At 41.2% G+C, this 23559-nt stretch overlaps 1 protein-coding gene across 27 annotated transcripts in view; it reads right to left on the bottom strand.

Annotated features, from left to right (window-relative positions):
* Nucleotides 1–23559, bottom strand: part of kif1aa (kinesin family member 1Aa) — a 399876-nt gene that overhangs the window by 44951 nt on the left and 331366 nt on the right. For 10 of the 27 annotated variants that reach the window (XM_073040705.1, XM_073040708.1, XM_073040721.1 and 7 more), the window contains 7 exons: nucleotides 22375–22430; nucleotides 17747–17855; nucleotides 17322–17388; nucleotides 15102–15186; nucleotides 13844–13949; nucleotides 8673–8699; nucleotides 5528–5551 (listed from right to left, as the gene is read on the bottom strand). In XM_073040705.1, coding sequence (XP_072896806.1) covers nucleotides 5528–5551; nucleotides 8673–8699; nucleotides 13844–13949; nucleotides 15102–15186; nucleotides 17322–17388; nucleotides 17747–17855; nucleotides 22375–22430 — 474 coding nt within the window. The remainder of the gene's footprint in view (nucleotides 1–5527; nucleotides 5552–8672; nucleotides 8700–13843; nucleotides 13950–15101; nucleotides 15187–17321; nucleotides 17389–17746; nucleotides 17856–22374; nucleotides 22431–23559) is intronic. The other 17 variants (XM_073040709.1, XM_073040733.1, XM_073040722.1 and 14 more) reach the window with 3 other exon arrangements.

Here is a 23559-nt window from a genome sequence, read left to right as displayed (position 1 = left end):
TAGAATGATGTTACTCCAGTTCCTCCATACATCACTCTCCCAGTATCCTATCTTTCTCTCTGCTGATAATCAGCTCCAGCTCCCTTCCATTGTCAGCTGTGGTTAATCATTGAGATTACGCCATTTTAATCCCTGAAGATGGAGAAGATACTGGCTAAGTGAGTAGAATGTGAGATGGTGAATTCATTCCAACATTTATACCGGGCCTTAGTAGGTCTCCAGCCACACAGAGTTCAGGTTCTCTGCACCTCTCTTCTTACGTGGCTGCAGCTGATTACACAGAAGTGCTGGATAATGGATCAAATTAGAGCCAATGGGTGTTATTACAATATTATGTTCTCATAGATGGTCTGAGAAGCAGCCTCCTTTTTAAGTAGAAAATTGAGACGACCAGGGATGAGTTGAGGTGAAAAGAACAGGACTTAATTGGTAGTGTGCCTGAGGTTCATAAATATTCCTTTACAGTGAACTAGCCCTGAGATCAAACTGTTCCTTACGCTGAGTAGGCAGAGGAGGGAAGCCCTAATCTCAGGGGGTGTCAGTTCAAAAGGGAAAAGGTTGTGCCTTCATGTCGCCAATATGGGCTTCATGACTGGGAGAAGTGGTCAGGCATTCAGGGAGAAACCTCTCATCGATGGTGAGCTTGAAGTGCCCCCGCTTAAGTGAAAAATTACATTAGGAAACGACAGGAGAAAGACAACAGACTCAACACCATGAATAAATGCTTTCATCACCTCTAATTTACATCAAAACAGTTTTACAAATGCTTTACCATGCATGGTTCACAAGGGCTTCCACCTCTGGCATCACAAGTGGTTCCTCAACTTAAACTTAATTGAAATAAAACTAACATTGTAGGTCTAAATGCAGACTTTAACGATGGCTTCTTAAGCCAATTGGAATTCACCCATATCCCTGAAGCAACTATAGTAATATAGAGGACCTTCACCAGGGGCGTGCGCAGGAATTTAATTTTGATCTCTTTTTGAGGAATACTTTTAACATTTACAATTTTTATACATGTGGGAGTAGTTTCAGTGTGCTTACTGATTATTTCCGATCTCATGTCCCTGCTGGACCCAACTGCGCATGCCCCTGGCTTACTCTACAAGAGGCTGTGGCCAATAAAACTCCAGCATCTCACTTGTGTAATAAACCATTTGAATACGTTGACTTACAGAAGGTGTGGACAACCACTTCTCTTACATCGGAACACAATATGCAAGGTTGGTGCACGTGGTCACTTAGGATTAAAAATGGTTTGATTTTTTTCTCCGCCAATAGAACCCTATCAACCTTTGACCCTGTGTGTGGCCATTCCAAAAATCTCCTTGTAACCATAGTTTCTGATGCTGTTGGGGCTTTTCGGAATTGGAGCTTGGGATAAAAGCACAAGATACAACACCACAACAGGAAGTTCTATCTTTAAAACATTGTTTACAGTTGAAGGTGTTTACTAAAAGACAATTCTAGAACTGGTTCTTCTACTGTGGGAGGACCTTATCCTTACTGCTCCTTGCAGATGAAGCAAGCAAGTTCCTATCCCATGACCTAATGTAAGTGTGGTGCAAAAAAATAAACAATTCTAGTCTCTTCAGTTCCCTTGGCAAACCCATGTCTCTAGCTGTAGCAGATCTTCTCCTGAAGGATGTCACACTTGGCAACATCTTACTACCTTGGGCCACAGTGGGTTGCACAGCTCCTGGTACTCTGTATATCAAGATCCTGACCCTTTCTACTCAGCCAAACGATGTTCATTCTAGAAACAGATTTCACTGCAATTACAGATTTGCAATTAGTGGGGAAATGGGGAAAGAAGTACAGAAAATTTGTAGATTTCTTGCTATAAATAGTGGACTTAACTGGGGTAGGAATGGACTGAACTAGTTTGGTTACCACACATTCAGAATTATGAGTCTGTGGTACTGCAAGTGAGGTTCTGACAACAGCAAATGAAAATACAAAACTGCAGATGCTGAAAATCTGAAATTATTGGAAACTCTCAACAGGTCAGGCAGCATCCATGGAAAGAGAAATAGACTTGACATTCCAGGTTTGAGACCAAGGGTCTGAAATGTTCAGCAACAAATATTCTGCTGGAGGATCTCAGAGAGTCAAGGAGCATCTGTTGGGGGAAAGAAACTATCAAAATTTTGGGTAGAAGCCCTGAATCAGAAGCACATCAATACCCTGCTACTCTGATGCAGGGTTTCAACCCAAAATGTTGACAAAATGCCCCACAAATGCTGCTCAACCTGCTGAGTTCCTCTCAGATGCTGATTTTGCTGAACCTGAAGTACCCACAATACCAACTCACTTTCTCTTTTTGCTGATGTTTCTTGGCCTGCTGAGTGTTTCCACTTTTTACTGCATTTATGTTTCTGCTGAAGGACTGATGTTGTCACTCAACATCTCAGGACTTTATGTGACTCCCTGCTCAATGTGTTAATGAACTGATTGGCAGAGGGCAAAGAGGAACCATCCCAAGGAAAATTAGAGCAGAATCCTCAAAGGACTTAGGGCTGTTGAGCAAGAAAAGTGGGGAAAGGGAAAGTTGGTTGATAAACGGAGAAGATTATTATACAATGCCACTAATGATTTGTCAGAAATGAGTTTTAACATGTTCAGCTTGGTTTTAGCAAATCATGAGTTCTGAACTCACTCAGAACTGTACAAATAAAATAATGTAATCAGAAAAAGGGAAAATATCCAGGCCAAGAGGTAATTTTAGTGTTGGGCAAGCAGGGCTGTCGGTATAACTTCGGTCAGGATGGGTGAGATGGTTATGATAAGCAGATTTGATATGGAGGGAGCAACTGTCAGTTTGGAAGGTAGGGGCAGGGAGAAGGCATGGAAGGTACAAATACTGCCAGCTCACTCACAGGATCAGTCCAGTCCAGACTGGGTCTGTCTGCCTGGCATAGCTTCCTCTGCACTTTCATCTAACACACCCATTTCAAAATAGATTAAATCTCCTTAAATTATAAACATTATTAGATGGTGAGGTCTTGCCCATTTCTAGTATCAATTTACCTTTAACCTTCAGGCACCATCCTAACTTCCTGCTGTGATGTTGTGAAAATAATATTTAATAGTGCTCTCAGCCAATCTTGATAACTTAATTGGGGGTATACAGGCCACATTGGGTGACAGATGAACATTTTTTTAAAGAAATACCCCACTAACAAAAATAATCTTAATAAAACCAATTTTTGTTGGGGGAGGGTTGCAAATCTTTGCTGTCTTTGGTGGCATGCAAGATGCATGAACTGGGAAAGGAAAAAAACTTGTGGGTGCAGCCCTTCAGTATCTTTTGACATGTGTATTGAGCATGGCTCCCAGATTTTCTAACCACGCACCCATCACGACTGATTCAATATTGGATTGAGTGCAGTTGTCAAACTTTGAGCATGCTGGCTTATTCAAGCTTGACTACAGCAGAACCAGAAGATTCAAAGAGGCAGTGTTGCTCTTAAAGACCTGCACGTGGCCTCATCATAATTACTGAGGGTTTGTCTCCCATTTCCTCCAGAAGCAAGTACAGAAATCCAAGGAGGCAGGCTTCAGATTGTTTTGCTTCTTCTATCTCAACCCATATCCAAATATTTCAGAACATGGAACTGTCTTTACTCATTTTCAAAACTGCTTTGTATAGGTCAAAAAGTACGTGCTACTGATACTTTCTCCTCTTCCTCCAAAGTGCACCCTACTTAGAAACTTTCAAGCTTAAATTCAGTTTTCTAGCAGCTCATATTTAAAATCCCTCTGCTAACATAGTCCTGGTGAATGGGTGCTCCAGCATTGGCCACCTGCTATATATCACTGCCCATATTCAGTTCCACTGACTTCAGCTATGGTACCAAGCATGCCACAAATATGACTCTGGCTCTTTGTGTCTGTCTGTGTCCAATTTCACTCTGAAAGCAGCCAACAGTTCCTGACTCCATCTCATGGCAATCAGTAAGTTACAGAAGTATAGTCAAACCCAAAATGGAAATTTCAGTGAGACAGAGAACTGTGCGGCCAGAGTTTGCCCATTTCCCCCTTCAGTGTGTACAGTATGGTAAATCTGAGAAACTAAGGAAGGAAAGGAATTATTTTTTTATGACACACACTTTTATGTGATAATACTAATGATAAGTCCATCACCCAAGACTCCTCAGGATGCAACATGAAGGAAGAGTGCATCAAAGGGAAGGAATGAGAGCAATATTATCCTGCTACACCAAAATGCATCAAATCAGCTGTAGTTCTCAGTACCTATTATAGACTTGATCCATTTATCCTCTCTCTTATGCCAAAGCCTTTGATACAAATCCTAGCCTATCCTGAAAGCAACTGGATGTTTGAACTGACCAGTCCTGAAACACAGTGGGTTAACCACACTGTCTGCTAGCACTGCATCTACCCCAAACTGTAGAGTATTCCACGGTTTTAGCTGGTTCTACCTCAGATGAGAGAGCTCCTCACATCTTCAGGATGTTCCATGATCTCCAGACACAAGAATGGTGAGGAAATGCAAGCAATGCCTCCTCGATCCCCCATTCCCAACAGGTTTCGACTTCTCGTCCACATTGCCAGTGGATAAGATGTTTCCGGAGCAGCTAATATATTTGGTGTTCATCTTTCTCTTTCTCTTGCATGCTTCGTGTGTGGAACCTTGTGCTGGAGTTCCTGCTCCTCACCACCTTGGACCTCTCTTGGGAATCTTTGTGTGTCCCCATTACTCCCCTCTTAAATGACTTTAGAAGTGACACAGACTTTACACCGTGGCTCCTTCACTCTCATATACAGGAAATCCATGGCCACACCTTTGAGACAATAAACAGCCCTAACTACCTGTGGAATGCACAGTTCAGAATGAAAGCAAGTGTTTTTTTGACCATCTGAACTGTCACCTTCATAGCTTTCTTCGATTTGAACCCCACCCCTATCTCCCAAGCAGCACAGAAATTAATCTTTAGTTGCTCATCCCATCCCTCTTTTTCCATTTGGTCAGTCTCATGAAAGAGACTGACCCACCAAAGTCCCGCCAGAACTCTGGTTCAGATGAAGGGTCTCAGCACTGAACTATCTTTCCTGCCTTTGAATGCAGATGTACTTAATGACTATGCACCTGCAGGGAAGCTTGTTATTGCTCCAGTTTACTGAGATTTTCTTCAGCATTAAGTATCTCCATGGAAACACTTCTGACTCGCTGTGTGTTTCCTCTGTTATCCCCATTCTGCATCCCAGCTTTCCAATTTGTTTTAACTTTTCCATGGCACTTAAGTTCAAAAACCGCTGATAGGTTTGCAGGTCAGTAAGAAGGAACACTGTCTCTTTGATCAAGGGAGATATCACAATCTTGCAATAAAGACATTGTAAAGGAAGCACGATTATCATTGAGGGAACAGTAGGTTAACAGGCACAGGACACCAACATAGGAGTTAATAAAATCAAAACAAGTGATACCAGTGAATGAAACAAGAGAAAGGACAGGACACAAACTGCAGAGAAAAAGAGCGAAAGAAAAGTCACTGTGTACCTATTGTCATTTCCGTGTGTTATGCTTTTAGTGAAGCCAACCCAGAGACAAACACAAAAGGGGAAAAAAAAGAAAAAAATGTCAGAAGTTTAGTCCTCAGGATGTTAGATGCCATGTCAGTCATGCCCACCTGAGCAACAGAGAGGGGTGCGGTTGGTGAAGGAGTGGTGGGATTGGGGTAAGGGTAAAAGTAGATACCCCGCCCTCCACCGCCGAAACTGCCATTGAGCACTAGTGTGCGGTTTCCTTCAAAGGATCAGAAAATTCTGCAAAGACCTGTTAATTGTTTAGGGCTTCCGATATCCGGATGCACAGCTGAGTCACCAGATACAAATGAAGGGAAGAAAATGGTTACTAGACCTTGTCTATACGCTATTGCAATGTCTTTCAACTTGGGAGCACTCTTGATAGATGGTTATTTGAAACAATCCACCAAGATTACTCCCAATGTACACAGTGGATCACTGGGCACCATTATGCTGTGAGTTTCAACAGCAATTATTATTTACACTGGTGAAGAAACAGCAATTCAATACTGTTAAATGGTGTGCAATTTTCCTCGACTGGATGAACTGCAGCTCGATACAGTTGCTCATGAGTAAATACTGCTGATTAAACAGGAATTCTGTACCTGCACCCATTTTGATGACAATTCCAAGTACCAGTAATTCGGCAAAGGAGGAATGATTCACCAAGTTTTTTTCTCTTGATAAAACAATAAAGTTTCAAGGTACTCAAGGCTAAGAGGTCTTCCAGTTTATGAAGTGGTTTAAGGTTTTATTCCTTGAAAGCAAAAGATTTTCAAAAACAAAACTAAAGATAAATGAAGAAACTTAGGGAAGTCAATGTTTTACTACAAATTTTAATAAAGTTGAGGAAGATTTGATCATAGATTTAATGAGCAGTTCCATGAGTATTTCATAAAGGCAAGTTTAAAGAGTATGACAAGAGGAATTGATGAGCTTGCTTTATCTACTGGTTCTGTTTTTCCATTCTGATTAGCAACTCTGCCACAGGAAAATCTTGCACAGGAGAATAAATGGCTAATTACAGGCTCTGTTTATCTGCAATTACTAAATGGACTCCTCCGAACTAATACACTTTGTCTTAGCAAAAACTCCTCTGCCACTGAATTCACAGGAATTAAATCACCCATATAGTCAGACATCCTTAATGCGCTGAATTAAAAGAAACTGTGCACAAATATAGTGAGACACTCTTTTCCAGCTGAATCAATAAGGATTATCCACAGTAAAACACCCTTATTCTATTGAATCAACAGCAACTCTATACAGCGAGACACCCTTAACCTGCTGATGGCCCAGTTCCTGCTGGACAAAGAGAGATACTGTAATGTTACACAGAAAATAAACCTCATCCCGCTGAGTGAATTGAAACTCCATCAATACGCAATGACGCATCTTTACTCTGTATTTGCAGAATGCCAATACTGATGCGCGATAACCTTTACTCTACTGAATGGGCAGAATTTTTGGGGAAGATGTGTAATCTGTCAATGTGACACAATCAACAGATGTTCAGTATCCACTCTGTATAGCCCTTAAGAAAATATGTTGATGCAGATTCTCACTCTCACACCTCTATGATGTGTAAATCAGCAACCAGTCTCCAGGTTTTCCCTTACTAGTGCACTAAGTCACAGAGTCAGAAAGTCATGCAGCAAGGAAATGCGGCGTTGGTCTAAATAGTTTATTCCAATCAAGATTCTCATATAAGCTGGTTCCATTTGTCTGTACCTGGCCCATAAACTACAAAACCTTTCCTATCCATGTGCCTTCCAACTAGGTGTCACGGTAGCATCGTGGTTGTGCGATGCTATTACAGCTCAGGGTGTTGGGAGTTTGAGTTCTATTCTAACGTCATCTGTAAGGAATTTGTACGCTCTACCTGTGGAATGCGTGGGTTTCCTCCAGGTGCTCTGGTTTCCTCCCATAGACCAAAGGTGCACCAGTTAGGATAACTGGTCATTGTAAATTATCCTGTGATTAAGCTAGGGTTAATTGAGAGGTGCTGGGCAGCACGGCTCGAAGGGCCAGGAGGGTCTGTTCATGCAGTAGTTCAATAAATAAATAAATAAAATGTTTCATTAGTTGTTGTTATACCTACCTTAACCACTTCCCGTGGAAGCTCATCACCTATATGTACCATCCTCTGTGTAAAAACATTAGCACTCAAGTTCCTAATAAATCTTTCCCCTCTCACCTAAAACCTATGTTCTCTAGTCTTTGATTCCCAATACTTGGGAAAAAGACTGAGTACATTCACCCAATCTATGCCCACTTATGATTTTATACACCTATATAAGATCACCTCTCTGTCTCCTACACTCCAAGGAGAAAAGTTCTAGCTTGTCCAACCTCCCTCTATAACTCAGTCCCTTATCCTGGCAACATCCTTGTAAATTTATCTTATCTCTTTCCAGTGTAATGCATTTTTCTTCTCGGAGGATGAGCAAAACTGAACATGATACTCCAAGTGTGGCCTCACAACTGCACCATCTTCTATACTTCTTGCCCTGACTGGTGAAGGCCAGCATGCCAAAAGCCTTCTTTACCACCCTGATGACCCGTGACTCCACTTTCACTGCCATAAATGACTATCTGTGTTTGCCCATGTGCAAGAGCAATAAAGCTTCGGAATTCATCAATTGTCAGGTTAAAATGCATGACAACAACTTAATGCCTTTAACACAGCACACCAGGGCCCACACAACTGCAAATGTAAGGATTAACACTGCAAACTTTAGCACATGCAGTAACCTTCTGCAATCCCTTCCTGCTTCAAAAGAAATTAACACAATGATGTATGCAGCAGTGAAATAGCTCCCCATGATCAACCCTGGTCCTTCGTATCACATCAGTCCTTACAGCATTGCCACGCAAGCGCTACATGCAGCCTTTGACCTCCACAGAGCTCATGGAATTGAGCGTCAAGCCGAATTAAACTGGCAATGCTAGGCAGGTCTTTGCAGAATGTGGTGAAGAGAGGAAAAGTGGAAAAAAAAAGGAACAGTCCAAATAAATTAAGATATTAATTTAAAGAAAACCAAAGATTTGGATGGGATTTCGATGCCTGAAGCTGTTGAGAAATAAATATTTGAAGGATTTAAAACAAAAAAAAATACCTAGGCATATCCGAATCAAGAAATTGCCTGCAAAAACACAAGAACAATACCTTGTTAGTAGACTCAATAAAGTACCAGTGGTGACGGTAACATCGTAAAGCAAAGCAGTGGACAGCAAAGCTATGTTCTAGGAGATAGAAGGTCACTAAGGCTCATTGTTCATCAGTAGTGTTCAAAGTTCACGTTTCTAGCCTCTTAAAGCAATGATTTTAGCCAAATTATTAATATAGAGCAAATAGAGTTTTCAGTGAAAATGAGAGGAACCTAAACAATCAAATCTTTTGTGCTTTTCTCTCCAGCACTAAACCAGCTCTCTTTCCAAATTAGAATCTGTTACCTAGTAGCACTTAGAAAATAACATTTAAATTTCATATTGAGGTCAGACCAAGGATCAGAATGTCTAAACTGAATCGTTGAACACAAATTTTCACAAGTGAGTACAGTCAGCCCAGTCAGAAATGGGACTGATTTCTACACTTGAAGTGACAGAAAAGTAATGGGTGATCAGATTGAAAGAGCGAAAGGCTCTTGCTTTTTTAACATGTTATTAGAACTTATATGCATTATTTAGAAGCTGCTTTGCTCAATGATAGATAGAAAGAATAAATACGGCATTAGAGCAGCCACATTTGGAGTTCTGCTTGGCTTTGGCGCTCATTTCTTGGATGGAGTGCAAATCTGGCTGGTTTAACTCACCACTGTTGGCCAGCAGTGCAATCTAAAACCTGCTTATCCCAGAGAGTTTATTTCACCGAGCACATGCTGTTCTGGGAGGTGTGTATGTTGGCAATGTTCTGATAGATGCTGCATCCACCCATAGGTATTTAGTGACCTTCTATGCTTGCAGCAGCAACCATGACCATGTGGTTAAAGCAGAACATAACTGTGACTATTTGCTTTTTTAAAATATGATTAGTCACATATTTTTGCAGCAGCTACAAGAAAACAAATGCAAGTAACATTCACTCACTTTCACGTTCATACAAGCATACTGTAACCTTGATCCAACATGCTCTTTCAAATGTTCTCCCAGGTGCAGCCTCTCCGGTGAGCACAGATCCACTCATACTCATTAATATTCGTTCAAACTCACACACAACTTTCTTCAAACTATTCCACTTTCTATCTATGCAGTTGTGTAGGTGAGAAGTAAAAACTTTACAAAAGTGAAATAATCCGAGTTTGTTCACTTCCAGTATTAATAAAGCTGGATAACTCATCCAGTCTAAGATGACAGGTGGTAAGAAATATTGTAGACCTTTACTTTAGCTGGATTTTCATTCTTTTTAACCCATATTTCCTGATGGTAAGATGTTTTAAGAAGGGTCAGAAGGGGAAATAAATGCCTAGATAATTCTCTTTGTGTGCCGTTGTTTCTCAGTGAAGCATTTATCTCTCTGTCCCTCACCACCATCACTAGTTGCTGAAACACCATGATCCCTGCTGTCCCCAGACTGCAGTCTCTCCCCACAGAAACTGATCTCATCCCAGACCATAATATCATAGCCCCAACCACAATATTGCCTTGAAATTGATGTACTCAGTCATCAAAGCAGTCCATCTTACTATCACCTCATTTTCTTCTCCCTGGTTTCTCAGCTGTGACCTTTGACTTAAGGTTTTCCCTCGCCTGAGTCAGTCAGGCTTACTGTCAGGAAACATCTCAGGAAGATATTAGTTAGGAACCTGGAATTACACTCGGCAGGTGATCGAGACAACCCATACTCTCATCAAAAAGCTACCAGATATACAGTGTACAGGAATCTATTATTGTTCGAAATAAACCATATCAGCGAATCCCACACAGTGAAAGGGCAGTGTGTAACCCTTTGTACCCCCAGTCCCAGAGTATCAAAGTACATTTAGTGACTCACTGTTTCTCAAACGCTTCATTTATTCCGGGCTTATTAATTTGCTTGCAAAACACTGCAGATTCGGTCAGTTTCTGCCGTATCCAGGGCATCTTCCAGGAGCGATGCCTCAAAAACGCGGTATCCATTATTAAGGATCCCCACCGCCCAGGACATGCCCTGTTCTCATTGCTACCATCAGGATGAAGGTACAGCAGCCTGAAGGCACACACTCAATGATTCAGGAACCCGCTGCATTCTGATTTCTGAATGGACAATGAACACTGCCTCACTACCTTTATTAGTTTTATTTTTGCAATTCACTGTAATTCACAGTGTTTTTCTCTATTGCTTTGTACAGCTGCCGCACAGACAACACATTTCATGACATATGCTGGTGATATTAAACCTGATTCTGATTCTGACATTTTAATTTCTGGTTCTAAATATTGAGGAGGCTTTCATCGGCTTTGAGCTCCTTTAAATTGGGAGCCATTCTGTCAAAGGCTCCATTCATATCTCATCAGTTTTCCCTGGTCCTTGTAAACTAAGGGCATAAATGGCACCATGAAGTTTCAAATGCCTCACACATAATCACTCATTTTTAAAGTTTTGAAATATATTAGTAGATGGGAGTATGAGAAAATACTAAAAAATGCTATTACAGAAGTTTAGTTATGCAGGTAGTCCACAAACTACACAATACCAATGGAATGATTAATACTGTTAATCAGTCTACTAGCCAAGCAGTGTTGAATTTCTCACAGGCTATCAAGTTGGTGCTCTGAAAAGAGGTGCTAATTTCCCATCTCCCTTTGCTTCTGCCTCAATAGCGATAGAAAAGATCACTCAAATCTCAGGGCCACATGAAAAGTGAGCATGCTTGGAGCGGGACACTGGGAGAATCATTTTATCCAACCATAAATTGTATGTGCAACAAGCTGGCACAGAAGATCACTGCATTATGTATGATCTCATCTGTTTGATCACATATCCGTCATGGTACATAGCGGTTAGCGTGATGCTATTACAACTCGGAGTTCAGACATCAATTCTGATGTAATCTGTAAAGAGTCTGTATGTTCTCCCCGTGGAGTGTGTGGGTTTTCTCCGGATCCTCCGCTTTCCTTCCAGTCAAAGACGTACTGGTTAGTAGGCCAACTGGTCATTGTAAATTGTACCATGATAGGGTTAAATCGGGGTTGCTTGGCAGTGTGGCTCAGGGGCTCAATTCTACGCTGTATCTCTAAATAAATAAAAAAATTTTAAAAAACAAAGGAGTAGGAAATGGCCACCAGTCCCTCAAACCGATACCACCATTTATTAAGATCATGCCTGATTAGATTTTTATATCACTGCAAAGTCAGCGATTGTTACCTATCGCCAATCAACAGTTAACTGCATTGGTGGGTTGGCAGTCACATAAAGGGCTTACTAGGTAAGGAGATTTTTCTTCTGTTACAAGCATCAGTGAACCTGATGCTTTTTCTTAAAACTATCTAGTAGTTTCATAATCAATGTAGCTGATACTATCATACTTCTTTATTATTTAAATTTAAAGTTCCTAGCTGGTGGGATTGTAGACAAGGTGCTAGGTAATGGGAGTTAGCTTGTAACTTAACCATATTCTCCTGTACCAGCTGGGTCTAAGAACAAATAGAAAGTTCTACAAACACTGGACGCTATTATAGTTTATTCAAATGAATTAGGTGATATGTTAGATTCATCTAAAAAGAGGAACATATCAACTCTCATGTACAAATTAATGTCTGACATACATCTCTAACACCATGTCAAGTTCTCTCAGGATTTCAACTTAAAATATCTGGAACATGATAAAAATAAAACACAACTGCAGATGTTGTATATCCAAAATAAAAATTGGAAACAGTGAAAATGTTCAGCAGGTCAGGCAGCATCGGCGGAAAAAGAAACAGAGTGAATGTTTCAAATTGAAGACACCATCAGATCTAAAAAGGGATCTGGCATCTAAGAAAGCATCTAAGAATGGTGGGCTTCCCACTTGAAGCATTAACTGTTTGTCCACAAATGCTGCCCAACCAGCTGAGTTTTCCAGCATTTAGATCTGCAACATGGCTATGCAACCAGCACTCGTGTTGTCCACTGTTCAATTTTAAAATACTTTGAGACACCACAAGGAGAGATCCAGATTGAGTTATAAGGTTCTGTCATTTTCCAGGGATCTGTCTGTCCAGATTTTCCTCTCTGGTGGGCGATGGTGGTACAGGAGAATATGTACTTTGCAACTGGTTGCAAAATTGGAGGGATTATTAGTTCCATTGCTCTTCAGACCTCTATCAGTTTTGGTCTGATTAATAGTAAAATAATATAATTCTTTTGTTTTAAACCATTGCCAAGGAATGTAAAGAACAAACCAATTTTGCAAAGGGAACACTGAGAAGTCACCAATCCCCAACATGTTGAAATAGAAACCATTTAGGCATCTACTGAACTGAAATCAACACTCTAAGGTAAGCTCACAAAATGATGGCAATGGTTTAGATTCAATAATGCTTTGAAAGTGCCAATCATTTTATGTATTAAGTAATAATGTCTTCTCAATGGTATTGTTTTTTAATATCTTTCATACTTTGAACTGTCTGCACACAAGTACTCACTATACTAAAGTAAATCATTATATGGTATCAGAATTCCTGTCTTATCACTCTTAGGTAAGGAACAGCATGGGTTTGATACAAAACTTTCCCTTATACTTGATTCATGATATATCCATTGACGGAATGTTTAATGGGGGAATGCAAGAAGGATTTGAACTCTCTATATCTGGAATCTAATCTGGAAGTGTCAGATGATGGAATGGTAGAGGGAGAGTTAGTCAGTATTCAACTGTTGTGTATCTGATGGTTGTGTAACTGGGACAATGCAGAGTGAGCTTTCCCTTGTATCTGTCTAGCCATTACCTTGGTCCATCTGGTCATACACTGTCTAGAGAGCCACTTTCTTTATTTAATCTGGGGAATGCTTTACACATTAGTGAAAGTTTTACTCAATTAACCTTATGTTGTACCTCATGGAGGAGCAATCTCTGTTTCAGAGTGGAGAGCTAAAGAGGGCAGTTCTGAAACAGGAATAACTGTTGGGATGTTTGACTTGAACCACAAAATAATGACGCAGAGGCAGAGATGTGGGTTGTAAGAGGGAAAAGACGTAAGTGAGAGCCCTGCGAATCTAAGAGAAGAGGGATGGCCTGGACATTATTTTGCAGTGTGTTAAATGCTGACAGCTTCAAGGTGGGCACAAACGACTCACTCTCTGCCCAATGCTCAGTGTCTAACCTACCGATCCTCCAGGGATGGATGTGTGTAGCCTGCTGTTAAAATATTCAAGGACAGGATGTTGGGATCGATGACAGAATCATCTGACTCTGGAGTGTTCCGGATCCGACCTGAGGAAGAGACAATATTCACCTGGTTACTGAGGGCAGAGAAAGCACATCCCATTCCCCCATCCGCACTATTTCGATTGAGTAGTGGACTTCTGTGGTTACTTCACAAGTTCACCTATTCTTGGAATTTAAGTTCATCTCTTCCCTTATTACCTACACAGCCCGACATGTCACAGGGTGAAAGCTCAGATGGTTGGAAGGTCAGCCATTGCCCTGGGTTTCTCAGCAGTGCTCCAGAGGTTGTACCCTTGGCTCTGTCTCTATAAATGTGAAGTTTAGCTTGACTACACTGATTTGACATGCAACCTTGTAAGTGGAAGAAGCACTGAGCCAGTGGAGAATCCATTCTTCAAGTGAAGCATCAAATGTCCTGACTCACATTTTGAATCGTTCTAATGGTGTTAGGACTCTATGACCCAGACGAACGCAGGAACTCTGCCTGGTGTCTCGACCAATATTTACTCTTGCCCAACAATACTGGGAAACACACAGGTGGAGAAATTTTATTGATAGTTGCACTTACTGTTTAATAGGAAACTTAATTAATCATCTCCCTGCATGGATAATTAAAGTGTAGGGTCGTCTCCAAGGCATTAGGTGTGCACAGTGATCTCATTTGGTGAATTCCACGCAAATAAGATCACAGTTGCAAAATTCAACCATGCATTTGTGGATTATGAAGGATGCAGCTTGATTTCTGAGAGAGGTATTGTTCTTCTCGTTTTACACTATTAATCCCTACCTCAGTGTCCTATACTGATGGCATAGGATTGTTGGATTGTCAGAGGCATGTGGCACTGTCCCCAGAAATCCCCCCAGCACTTGCATTAGAGAACAAATCTGCCCCAAATTAGCAAGAGTAGTTGAAGAGACAGCTGAGTCCCATCACTGAGTTAGAAGATTAGGTGGCAGAGTTTGCAATTTACACAAGACGTTGATGTCACCTCGCCCAACGTCCCTTCCTTGATGCCAAGTTTTGTCTGACAATGGGTCTGTAAAGTTGCTTGGCATGATTTCCCAAGTTGAAGCTGCTGTTGAATACAAGCTGCTATCACTATTTTGGGCTTTTTTTAAATTCAAGCTGTACCTTTTGATTTGTAAGGCCGATTAGATCATTTCATCTTTGCATTAATTGCTTTTCTCCCTACTTACCTACAACCAACTCTCGCACTTCCTTCCAATGTATATCGCTTCCAGTCTCATGCACGATCGTTACCGTTATCCTCCTCTGGATTCCCTATCATAAACAGACAATAGGACTGACATTAGTTGCTTGAGCCACTTAATTCTAATCATACTATGTCAAAGCTTTTATGGCTTGCGACAGTCTCCACATGGAAGGTCTGGGTACTGGGAAAGAAGAATACACAAACATTACGTTCTCATGACCATGATATTAAAGCTCTCTCATTCAACAGTAGGAACCTGTTGCAAATGTGAGCTGTTCTGTGTAAAAGAATGTCACACAGTAAGTCTGAAATTACTTTGGGCTGTTTCTATCATAATGTGATTTAACCACACTCAAAAGTTCTACTGCTCTGACAAAAACGTGTACTTACATACTCCCCTTACAATGCCTGGCTTCGATAACATCTCCCACTGTCAGGCTACATGTATGTGACAGCATCTATATGTGCTCCTATTGGATAAAGCTCCAAACCAGAGGGTTACATTTGCAAAATGTAACTCAGTTATCTCTGTAACAATATACAAGCTCACTAGATTACATTGCTCCTTGCTTAATTCTTATTTACTTGATTGCAAGAGTGAATTTGTTCAATGGGGAATTCACAGCAGTTCTCACCCCAAGCTCACTCCTGCTCAACACCACGCATCTGTTTTACACTCACATTGATTTGCCAGTGGGTCGCACACTGGGGTGGGGCTCAGGATGGAGTGGCCTTCCCTCCCACTGTGCAAATGGAGATTGGATGAAATAAGAGGAGGCTCAAAACCGGGATCAAAGTAAGTCTGGCCATACAGACAGAGAGGTGCTATGAGCTAGAATACAGAGAGGGCAGGTCAGAATTTAGAAACCACTGAAGAATGACTCATCCAACAAGATGTCCCATATTCCGCCAGGACTGCGAAGGGGTTTAGAACAACTAATGGAAATGAAAGAAAAAACATTTGCAATCCAATTCACATTGCAAGGGAGCCCTGTTGTTACCATCAGTTCATGACATTTCTAAATCCTGTTGTTAAATTCTGAACATACTGGAAATTCCCTCAAATATTCACAACCCCTTACTACCGAACACACCTCATGTTGACCACCCCAACAACTAACTGCACTCCATGTCTGTTGACATCCCTCACTACCAATCTACTGACTGTACCCCATGACAACTGACATCATCTACTATGTGTATCATTACACCTGGTCCCCTGACTACCAACTGCAGCCACCATAACCACCTTTACCCATCACACTCCATACAACTGATGACCCCATCTTGACAAATGACTGTAGACTAAGTAATCCAACCATCAGCCCCTACTGCCAGCACATCAAATTGTTGATCCTCTATCTAACAATCATGTACATTCACCTATGATCACACCGTCTAGACCTCCCACTAATCCTGGGCAATGGGACTCCTTCCCAGAGTGCTTCAGAACTGGAAATGGCAGGGGATATAAACAAAACTCTCTTGACTGAGCAAAGACTGTTTTCTATTCCATGTTCTACACTGTTACAAAGGAGCTTGATGTAAGCTCGAGGAGAAGTACTCACCTTCTGCAACAAAGAATGAATTGGTGGGAAATTTCTATAGGTTGGGAAACATTTTTGAATGCAAAGTGTTGTTGAGATCCTGCAGGAGGATTTACAGTATCTCCCAACAAGGCATATAATAACCTTTAGGCTCAACACTGAATTTCAGCTATTCAGCCATTCCAGCCTTCTATTGCACAGCTCCAGGCGCAGTTTTTGTCACTCTCCTACCTTTTTCCCCAGAATTTATTGTTCCGTGCTATTTGCAGTTCCCTTACACTTACCTTACGCTAACCATTAGTCTTTAGTTCTGATTATCTTCCACCACCACTCTTCTGATATCTCTCCTGCCTTTGACAGACCATCATACCTGCGCCCCTCCCCTTCCCTTCCTCTGCAACTTAAAACTTTTGACCTCTAGCTTTCCTCAGTTCAGATGAACGGTATTGATGTGAAATACAAATGCTGAAGCTCCTAGTGGGGGACCCAAAAATGAGATGATTGTCACCACCTGTGACCTGATAATTTGACAAGTCTTTATTAACATGGATCAGTTTTCATTCAAAGCAAAGGGCTGTTGAAGGGGAGACACGTATAAAAGAATAAACTTTTCAGAAACTTAAGAGTCTAACTCATTTGAGACTATACGGTAGTACCTGGTGTAGTAAGAAAGTTCCATGACAGGGCATTCCACCTCTGTGGTCGACTACAGCGGGAATATACCTGCAAAAGGAAGAGGGAGACATTGTGTTCTACAGTCTGCTGCCTATCTAAAGCAAGCAAACATTAAAGGAAATGTTCGCTTTGCACTACAATAGACGTTTTTGTTTTCTTTCTGATATAATTACATTTAGTTTACGTTTTTCTTGTGAAAGTTATCTCTGACGCCATGTGCCTGTGATGTTGATGCAAGCTTTTCTTTGCATCTGTGCATACATGTACTGTACTTGTGCATATGAAAATAAACTTGAATTTGACATGCAGCCTTGAAAATCTGGTCTGATGAGTAACTTTGAAGCTGGAACTTGAGCTTAACAAGATGTTTTTCATGTTATATACTGCAATGGGTGATGGTACTTACTCTCCAGTAGCCTCCAGCTCACAGATCTCGAAGAATACCAGCAGGTCATACTTGCCCTGACACTGCCCTGCCGTGGGTCGGCTCATGGTGCTTAACTTGGTTGCTGGCACTAGAAATAAAATTCATTAGTCAAGGCAATGGAAACAACCAAGTGTGAGCCCAAAGCTTGCAAATGGAGCTATCATCAGCTTCCAATAGCATCTGTTCAAAAAACTGCTGTTTCGCTCAGTTGCAAAGTTGGCATGCAAATTAGGAACTGATCTTTACTTTATTTTTCAAAATGCAATTAGTGACAGGTTCAATTCTATCATTACTTTAACATTCTTTTCCAGTTGGTAATCGGAGGGAATAACTTGGCTGGGATTATTTTGAAACAAGGGAGTCTGAGGAGAAATTTAAATTATGGGCGACATAAACATTTAAAAAGTTTTCCTTAGCAGGGATTTAGGGAGTTAAGAAAAAAATATTAAATCCTGAAGAGGTCAGGCTGCTGGAGGCAGAACCCTCTCTCGTATCTAGATAACGTACCTAGATGGGTACTTGAAGTAACTGAAAGGGCCAAAGACCAAGGACTGGGAGTAAGGATTTAACCTGAAGTCTATGGGCATGTTGAGTTAATTATCTCCTTCTACATCATAGATTTCTATGGCAGTTGGCCAACTCAAGGAGACAGACATTTCTTTGGACCTTACAGCAGTTTAGAGATTAGATTCACAGGGCGCTGAAAGATTCGTATCACACAAAATACTACTGACAATCAAACAAAAGCTCACTGCCTTATGTAAGATCAAAAATGAAACAAAACACAGCAGGCACACAGGAGAGTCAAGAATAAAGACCACACAACACACAGCACCGACCAATCTCACCTATATTCACATACATTCTATCTTTCTGATTGTGGATTTTTAAGGGTGATTCACACATTGATAAATTAAAAAATGCGCCAGAAATATGATTTTATTCAGAGGTTCCATCAAACCTGAGAACTTCACTATTCCACATGCTTGTGTTGAATTAGTCATCCAACAAACCTAATACTAATTAGAATTAAAATGAGTTCTTGTTAGCAGCACTTTCTTGTGACATCACACTCCACCTTCCTCTCCAGTTCTTGTTGGAGTGAATTGGAACTAAAGGAATTAAATTGAAAAAAATAGCAGAGAATTTTGGCTTTTGCTCTGGGACTCGTTTACTTCAATTAGAAATCCAAACTGCTAAATCCTACCACTAAGTATGCATTCCTCTCTGTATAATAATGCAATCTATATGATTTTCAGCTTCCTTCCCTTCTCCTCTGAAAGAATAACCTCCCTTGTTGAGATTATCTCACACGATGAAAGATTCAATCACATCAGAGGATGATTGGAACAGATATTCTTACCCCTGACCATTGACCAAGGGCACTCAATTGAGATCTGAGCTTTCTTGAATCAAAAATAACATACTTAAATTAAAGGACAACAGTTGAGTGTGATTGAATAACAGCAATGGACTCAGTGTGCACTGTCTTACAAGATATGATTGGCTCCAAAACAGCTCAATTATGAATCTGTATATTTTTGGCTTTCAATTGTAAATTTGGTGCCTTCTAACACTTCAGCCTTGTTTTCCATTGGGAAGAGGCACCAAGGACCTCTCTTTTGTTGCCTTTAAAAACAAACCTCAACTTTGTTCATCACTGATTTGACATAAACCTTAGGGAAATATTCCATCTTAGGTTCTGCTTAGGCTTGTAAAGAAACCCCAACACTGGCATCAATATCAAATATGCCAATTTTTTTCTGAAGTCATATCTATTTTTGATTTTGTTGCACACTCCTGTCCACTGTTGTTTGTTACTGAGTGAAACACAGGACTGAGAAATGACACACTGTTGTGTCCTATGGGAAGTGGCTTTGAATTGGGTACATCACCAGGGGCAAGGGAAGTGAGTTGGACAAACCGGGGATCAGCATTTTATACAAGCAAACAGAATGATAGGTTCTCATATATCAATACTTGGGAACCCGCAGAAAAAAATACTCTCCTCTAGGGAGGATGCTGAAATTTACAGACTGAAGTTCCACCAGAAAAAGAATGCTTTACTTCGTCTGGTCCAAATCAAAGAACAGAAGAAGAAAGGGGAAAGGAAGAATGCATGGCAGTTTCTGATTACAGCCACTTCCTACCATGGTGAGGGTCTACATTATAAACACAAGAGATTCTGCAGATGCTGGAAATCCAGAGCAACACACACAAATGCTGGAGGAACCGAGCTGGTCAGGCAGCTTCCATGGAAATGAATAAACAGTTGACGTTTTGCGCTGAGACCCTTTATCAAGACTGGAAAGAAAGGAGGAAGATGCCAGAATAAAAAAGTGGGGGAAAGGAAGGAGGACAAGCTAGCAGGTGATAGGTGAAGCTGGGTAGATGGGAAAGGTGGAGTACTGGAGAAGAAGGAACCTGACAGGAGAGGAGAGTGGACCACTATATTATATGTTCAGTGGGAAGGAAAATGTCCTGAGTTTGTGAGTTAGAGTTCATATTCATAAAGGACAGGAAGTGGGGAAGATGAGTTATCCATGGTGGAGATGAATTAGGTACAGCAAAACTCCAAAGATCTGGTATCCAATTGTTTGGAAATTCCATTGGTTTTGCCTCACTTGTTAGTACACTACAGCATCAGTATTCATCCATGCATCCACATGCTTCTGAGGTTGGTTGTATATTACTGGGCGTGCAGCTGGAGCCCTGGTCAGGGTGGAGAACGCCTCAGTCAGAGACATGAGGATGGGTTTGCAGCTGGATCCAGGGTGCAAAGAGCTTGTAGGAGTCAGTTTGTATTGATTTTTGCCAAACTTTTACTGACTGAATCCTGGTTCTCGGGCTCCCTTTAAATTCAATGGGGCTCTGTTTCCCATTCTGCTTAAACTCACTGAGTTCATTAGAGAAGTTAATGCATTATTGTGTAATAAATTAAAAAAAAATAATTAACAGTATCTTGGACTAAAAGGAGTAATATCCAGTTATCTGGGAAACCTATTTGATTGCAGCAAAGCCGTGAGGATACCGGATTATCAGAGTTTTACTGTACAGTAGTGAGAAGTACCAAGAGCACTTTAATAGTTGTGGGATTAGGCGATGAATTAGCCACTGATAATGGGCAAAGTATCCAATCAAAGAGACTTCCAACAGGCTCCATTATTACAAACCATGTGCCTGGGCTTTCCTGACAGCACAGCCAGGGTAATTGGGGAGGGGCAGGGGAGCATAATCCTCCTCCTCGGAGAGATAGGAAACAGCAACACTAGCAGCAGACATGGCGTGCATGGACAGCGAATCCAGGAACGGAAGGCTCAACCCGTTAGGCATCAGGTGTCTAATCAAAACAAGTGCTTTCTCGTTCTCTGCCAGATGTATAATGGAAACAGAAAACAACAGACATCATGACGTTGCATCAACTCTGACAGGCTGTCTAATGAAGAAAGGAAAACATGTTAGTATTCCCACTCCTCCAAGTGCTAGAGAAAACTTTAGTGCTGACCTTGGATATTATCCAGCCCTGGGAAATATCTCTATTTCAGGCACTTTTACTTTGGGAACTGAGGCCAGAGCCACAACCAGCTCTCCGCCCTGATAGTACTTGGTAAGAACAGTGCACTTCTCAGGTAAGGTGGCACTGTAGAACCATGAACCATGTCTAATATCACATGAGGAACGGCTGCTCTCACCAGTCTGGCAAGTAGGTCGCACTAGACTTGGTTAATATGGTCAATATGACCATTTCTGGCACCTTCGGTTAAACTTTTCATCCAAAGTACATTTTGAGCTCTTGCTATCTTCACTGCCTCTGTGTTGTGTTGCTCAAAGTATAAAATGAATTATTATCTGAGGTGGGCACGAGGTAGCTACAGGGTTGCTTTCTTTTGACCCTATTCCACTGTGTGTCATCAGCTCTGCTGGCATTCTCCTGCGATGGAAATGTGCATGGCCAGGATCATGGGTCTGGAACTTGGCGAAAGCTCTCCAGTAACAGTCACACCTAGCAACATGTGAGGAGGGTTGATGTGGTATATTGTTTCCGAGGTCAGAGGCTGGCATCTTAAGAAAGATGTGGTGGGAGGGGTTTTGGGAGTTGCACTCATGGCAGTGCAGAAAGGCTGCAGTAAAACGACAAGAGTTGTCATGGAATCTGCAAAGTTAATCACTGGTGTTTGCCCACATTTGATCTTCCTGACATTCCAAAATCCATTCTCTGAGCATGTTAATCAAGATCTTTACAATTATACTTGTTTTTTTTCTTTTTCCTACTATCCTGAGATTGCCGACTCAGTGGTTTCCCGGAGGCAACCAGCTCCTCTTTGGATGAAGGATGAGCAAACTGAGCACAATAGGCATGGGACCCAGGTATGGCAGGATCAACACCTCCAGTTGATGATCACTCAGTTTTGGTGATGGCAATGAAATTCAGCTCCTAGTTTACAAAACTAGGGAGGCTATAGTCATTTTTAAGGACATCTGGAAAGCCAGTAAAATGGCTTATGATTGGGTAAAGGATGGTCTTATGCAGTTTCCTACTTAACATCCAGCCTCTGTGTTTCTATGCAGATCAGAAGTAAAGCATGGAAGAGCTTTATTTGTCTCACCTGGTTTAGATAAGGGCATCACCCGAGGGAACTGCCTGCGAGATGGTCTTAACGGGCTGAGAAAAGGAGAGAGAAATAGGTGAAAACCTCTTTTAGTAGAATGAAGCCGAGTGTCTATTGAGAGAAGATCACCAGCCAGATTACATCAGCATGTGGTACCATAAATAGATGATTCATTCCCTGGAGCACTTTACACTGTGGAATTCCCAGCTGAGTTGTTTAATGCAGAGGCTGACAAAGTGTAAAGAAAAAATTTCTCCAGGAATGAACTCAATCTATGGGGGCATGACAACTAAACTGCTGTTCATAGGAACAGAAGAACAGTACATAGACTCTTACCTTCTTACAATGTTTCATGAGAATTTGGTTGATCTGTGACCATCCTCTCACTTTTGCCCCCAATCCTTAATATTTTTATCAATAAAACGTATCAATCTCTGATTAATGATTGACTTTGCCTGAACAGAATGTGCAGAAGACAGGAACAAACTTCTACCAATTTCCTTGCAGAACTTTCTTAATTGGCTTCCTAAAAGATCTGACTCAGTTTTTGTTATGTGTCTGCTACTAGTCTGCCAAGCACTGGATAGACTCTATCCACTCTGCCAGTTTTATTGTCTTGAAAACTGAGATCAATTCTAAGTCTCAGCAAATAGATAGCAACTTCTGTTACCCATTCTCATGATTGGTGTTGGAATTCAAGAATCTTTCCAGCATTTCATCCGTCATTCCATCTGATTATACCTTTCCAGGATGTGGTGCACAGAACAGAACTAGGCACACCAGCTATGTTCTAACCAGGGCTTTGTGTTTCTGGACTACCTACTGGAGACACTTCAAGATATCAGCAATGTTGTCTCCAAAACCCCCCCCGAAGTTACAGAAGGATAAGTGAACTATACAGCTTCTTTAAGGCAATATGTCCAGTGCTAAGAGCCTAGTTCTACTTCGTTGTCTTCAGTGCACAGGCCTGAAACCAGGCAAACCAAACTGATACTCTTTTCTGAGCAGTGTGACAGGAAGCCATTACCAGATGGGCACAAGATTGAAGAATCCACTTAAAACATCTTTGAAAAAATTGCAACAGCCTCACTGATTCCTGAGAATCCTTGGCCCATGATCTCTCAACATTGAGAAGCATTCTTAATGACATTGAGAATATTTGACTGGATGCACTTGGACCAA

The sequence above is a fragment of the Hemitrygon akajei genome, chromosome 3, assembly GCF_048418815.1.
Source record: "Hemitrygon akajei chromosome 3, sHemAka1.3, whole genome shotgun sequence".
In the NCBI taxonomy this organism is placed as follows: Eukaryota; Metazoa; Chordata; class Chondrichthyes; order Myliobatiformes; family Dasyatidae; genus Hemitrygon; species Hemitrygon akajei.
Note: the sequence above shows the minus strand (reverse complement) of the source record. Positions and strands in the feature narration are given on the sequence as shown.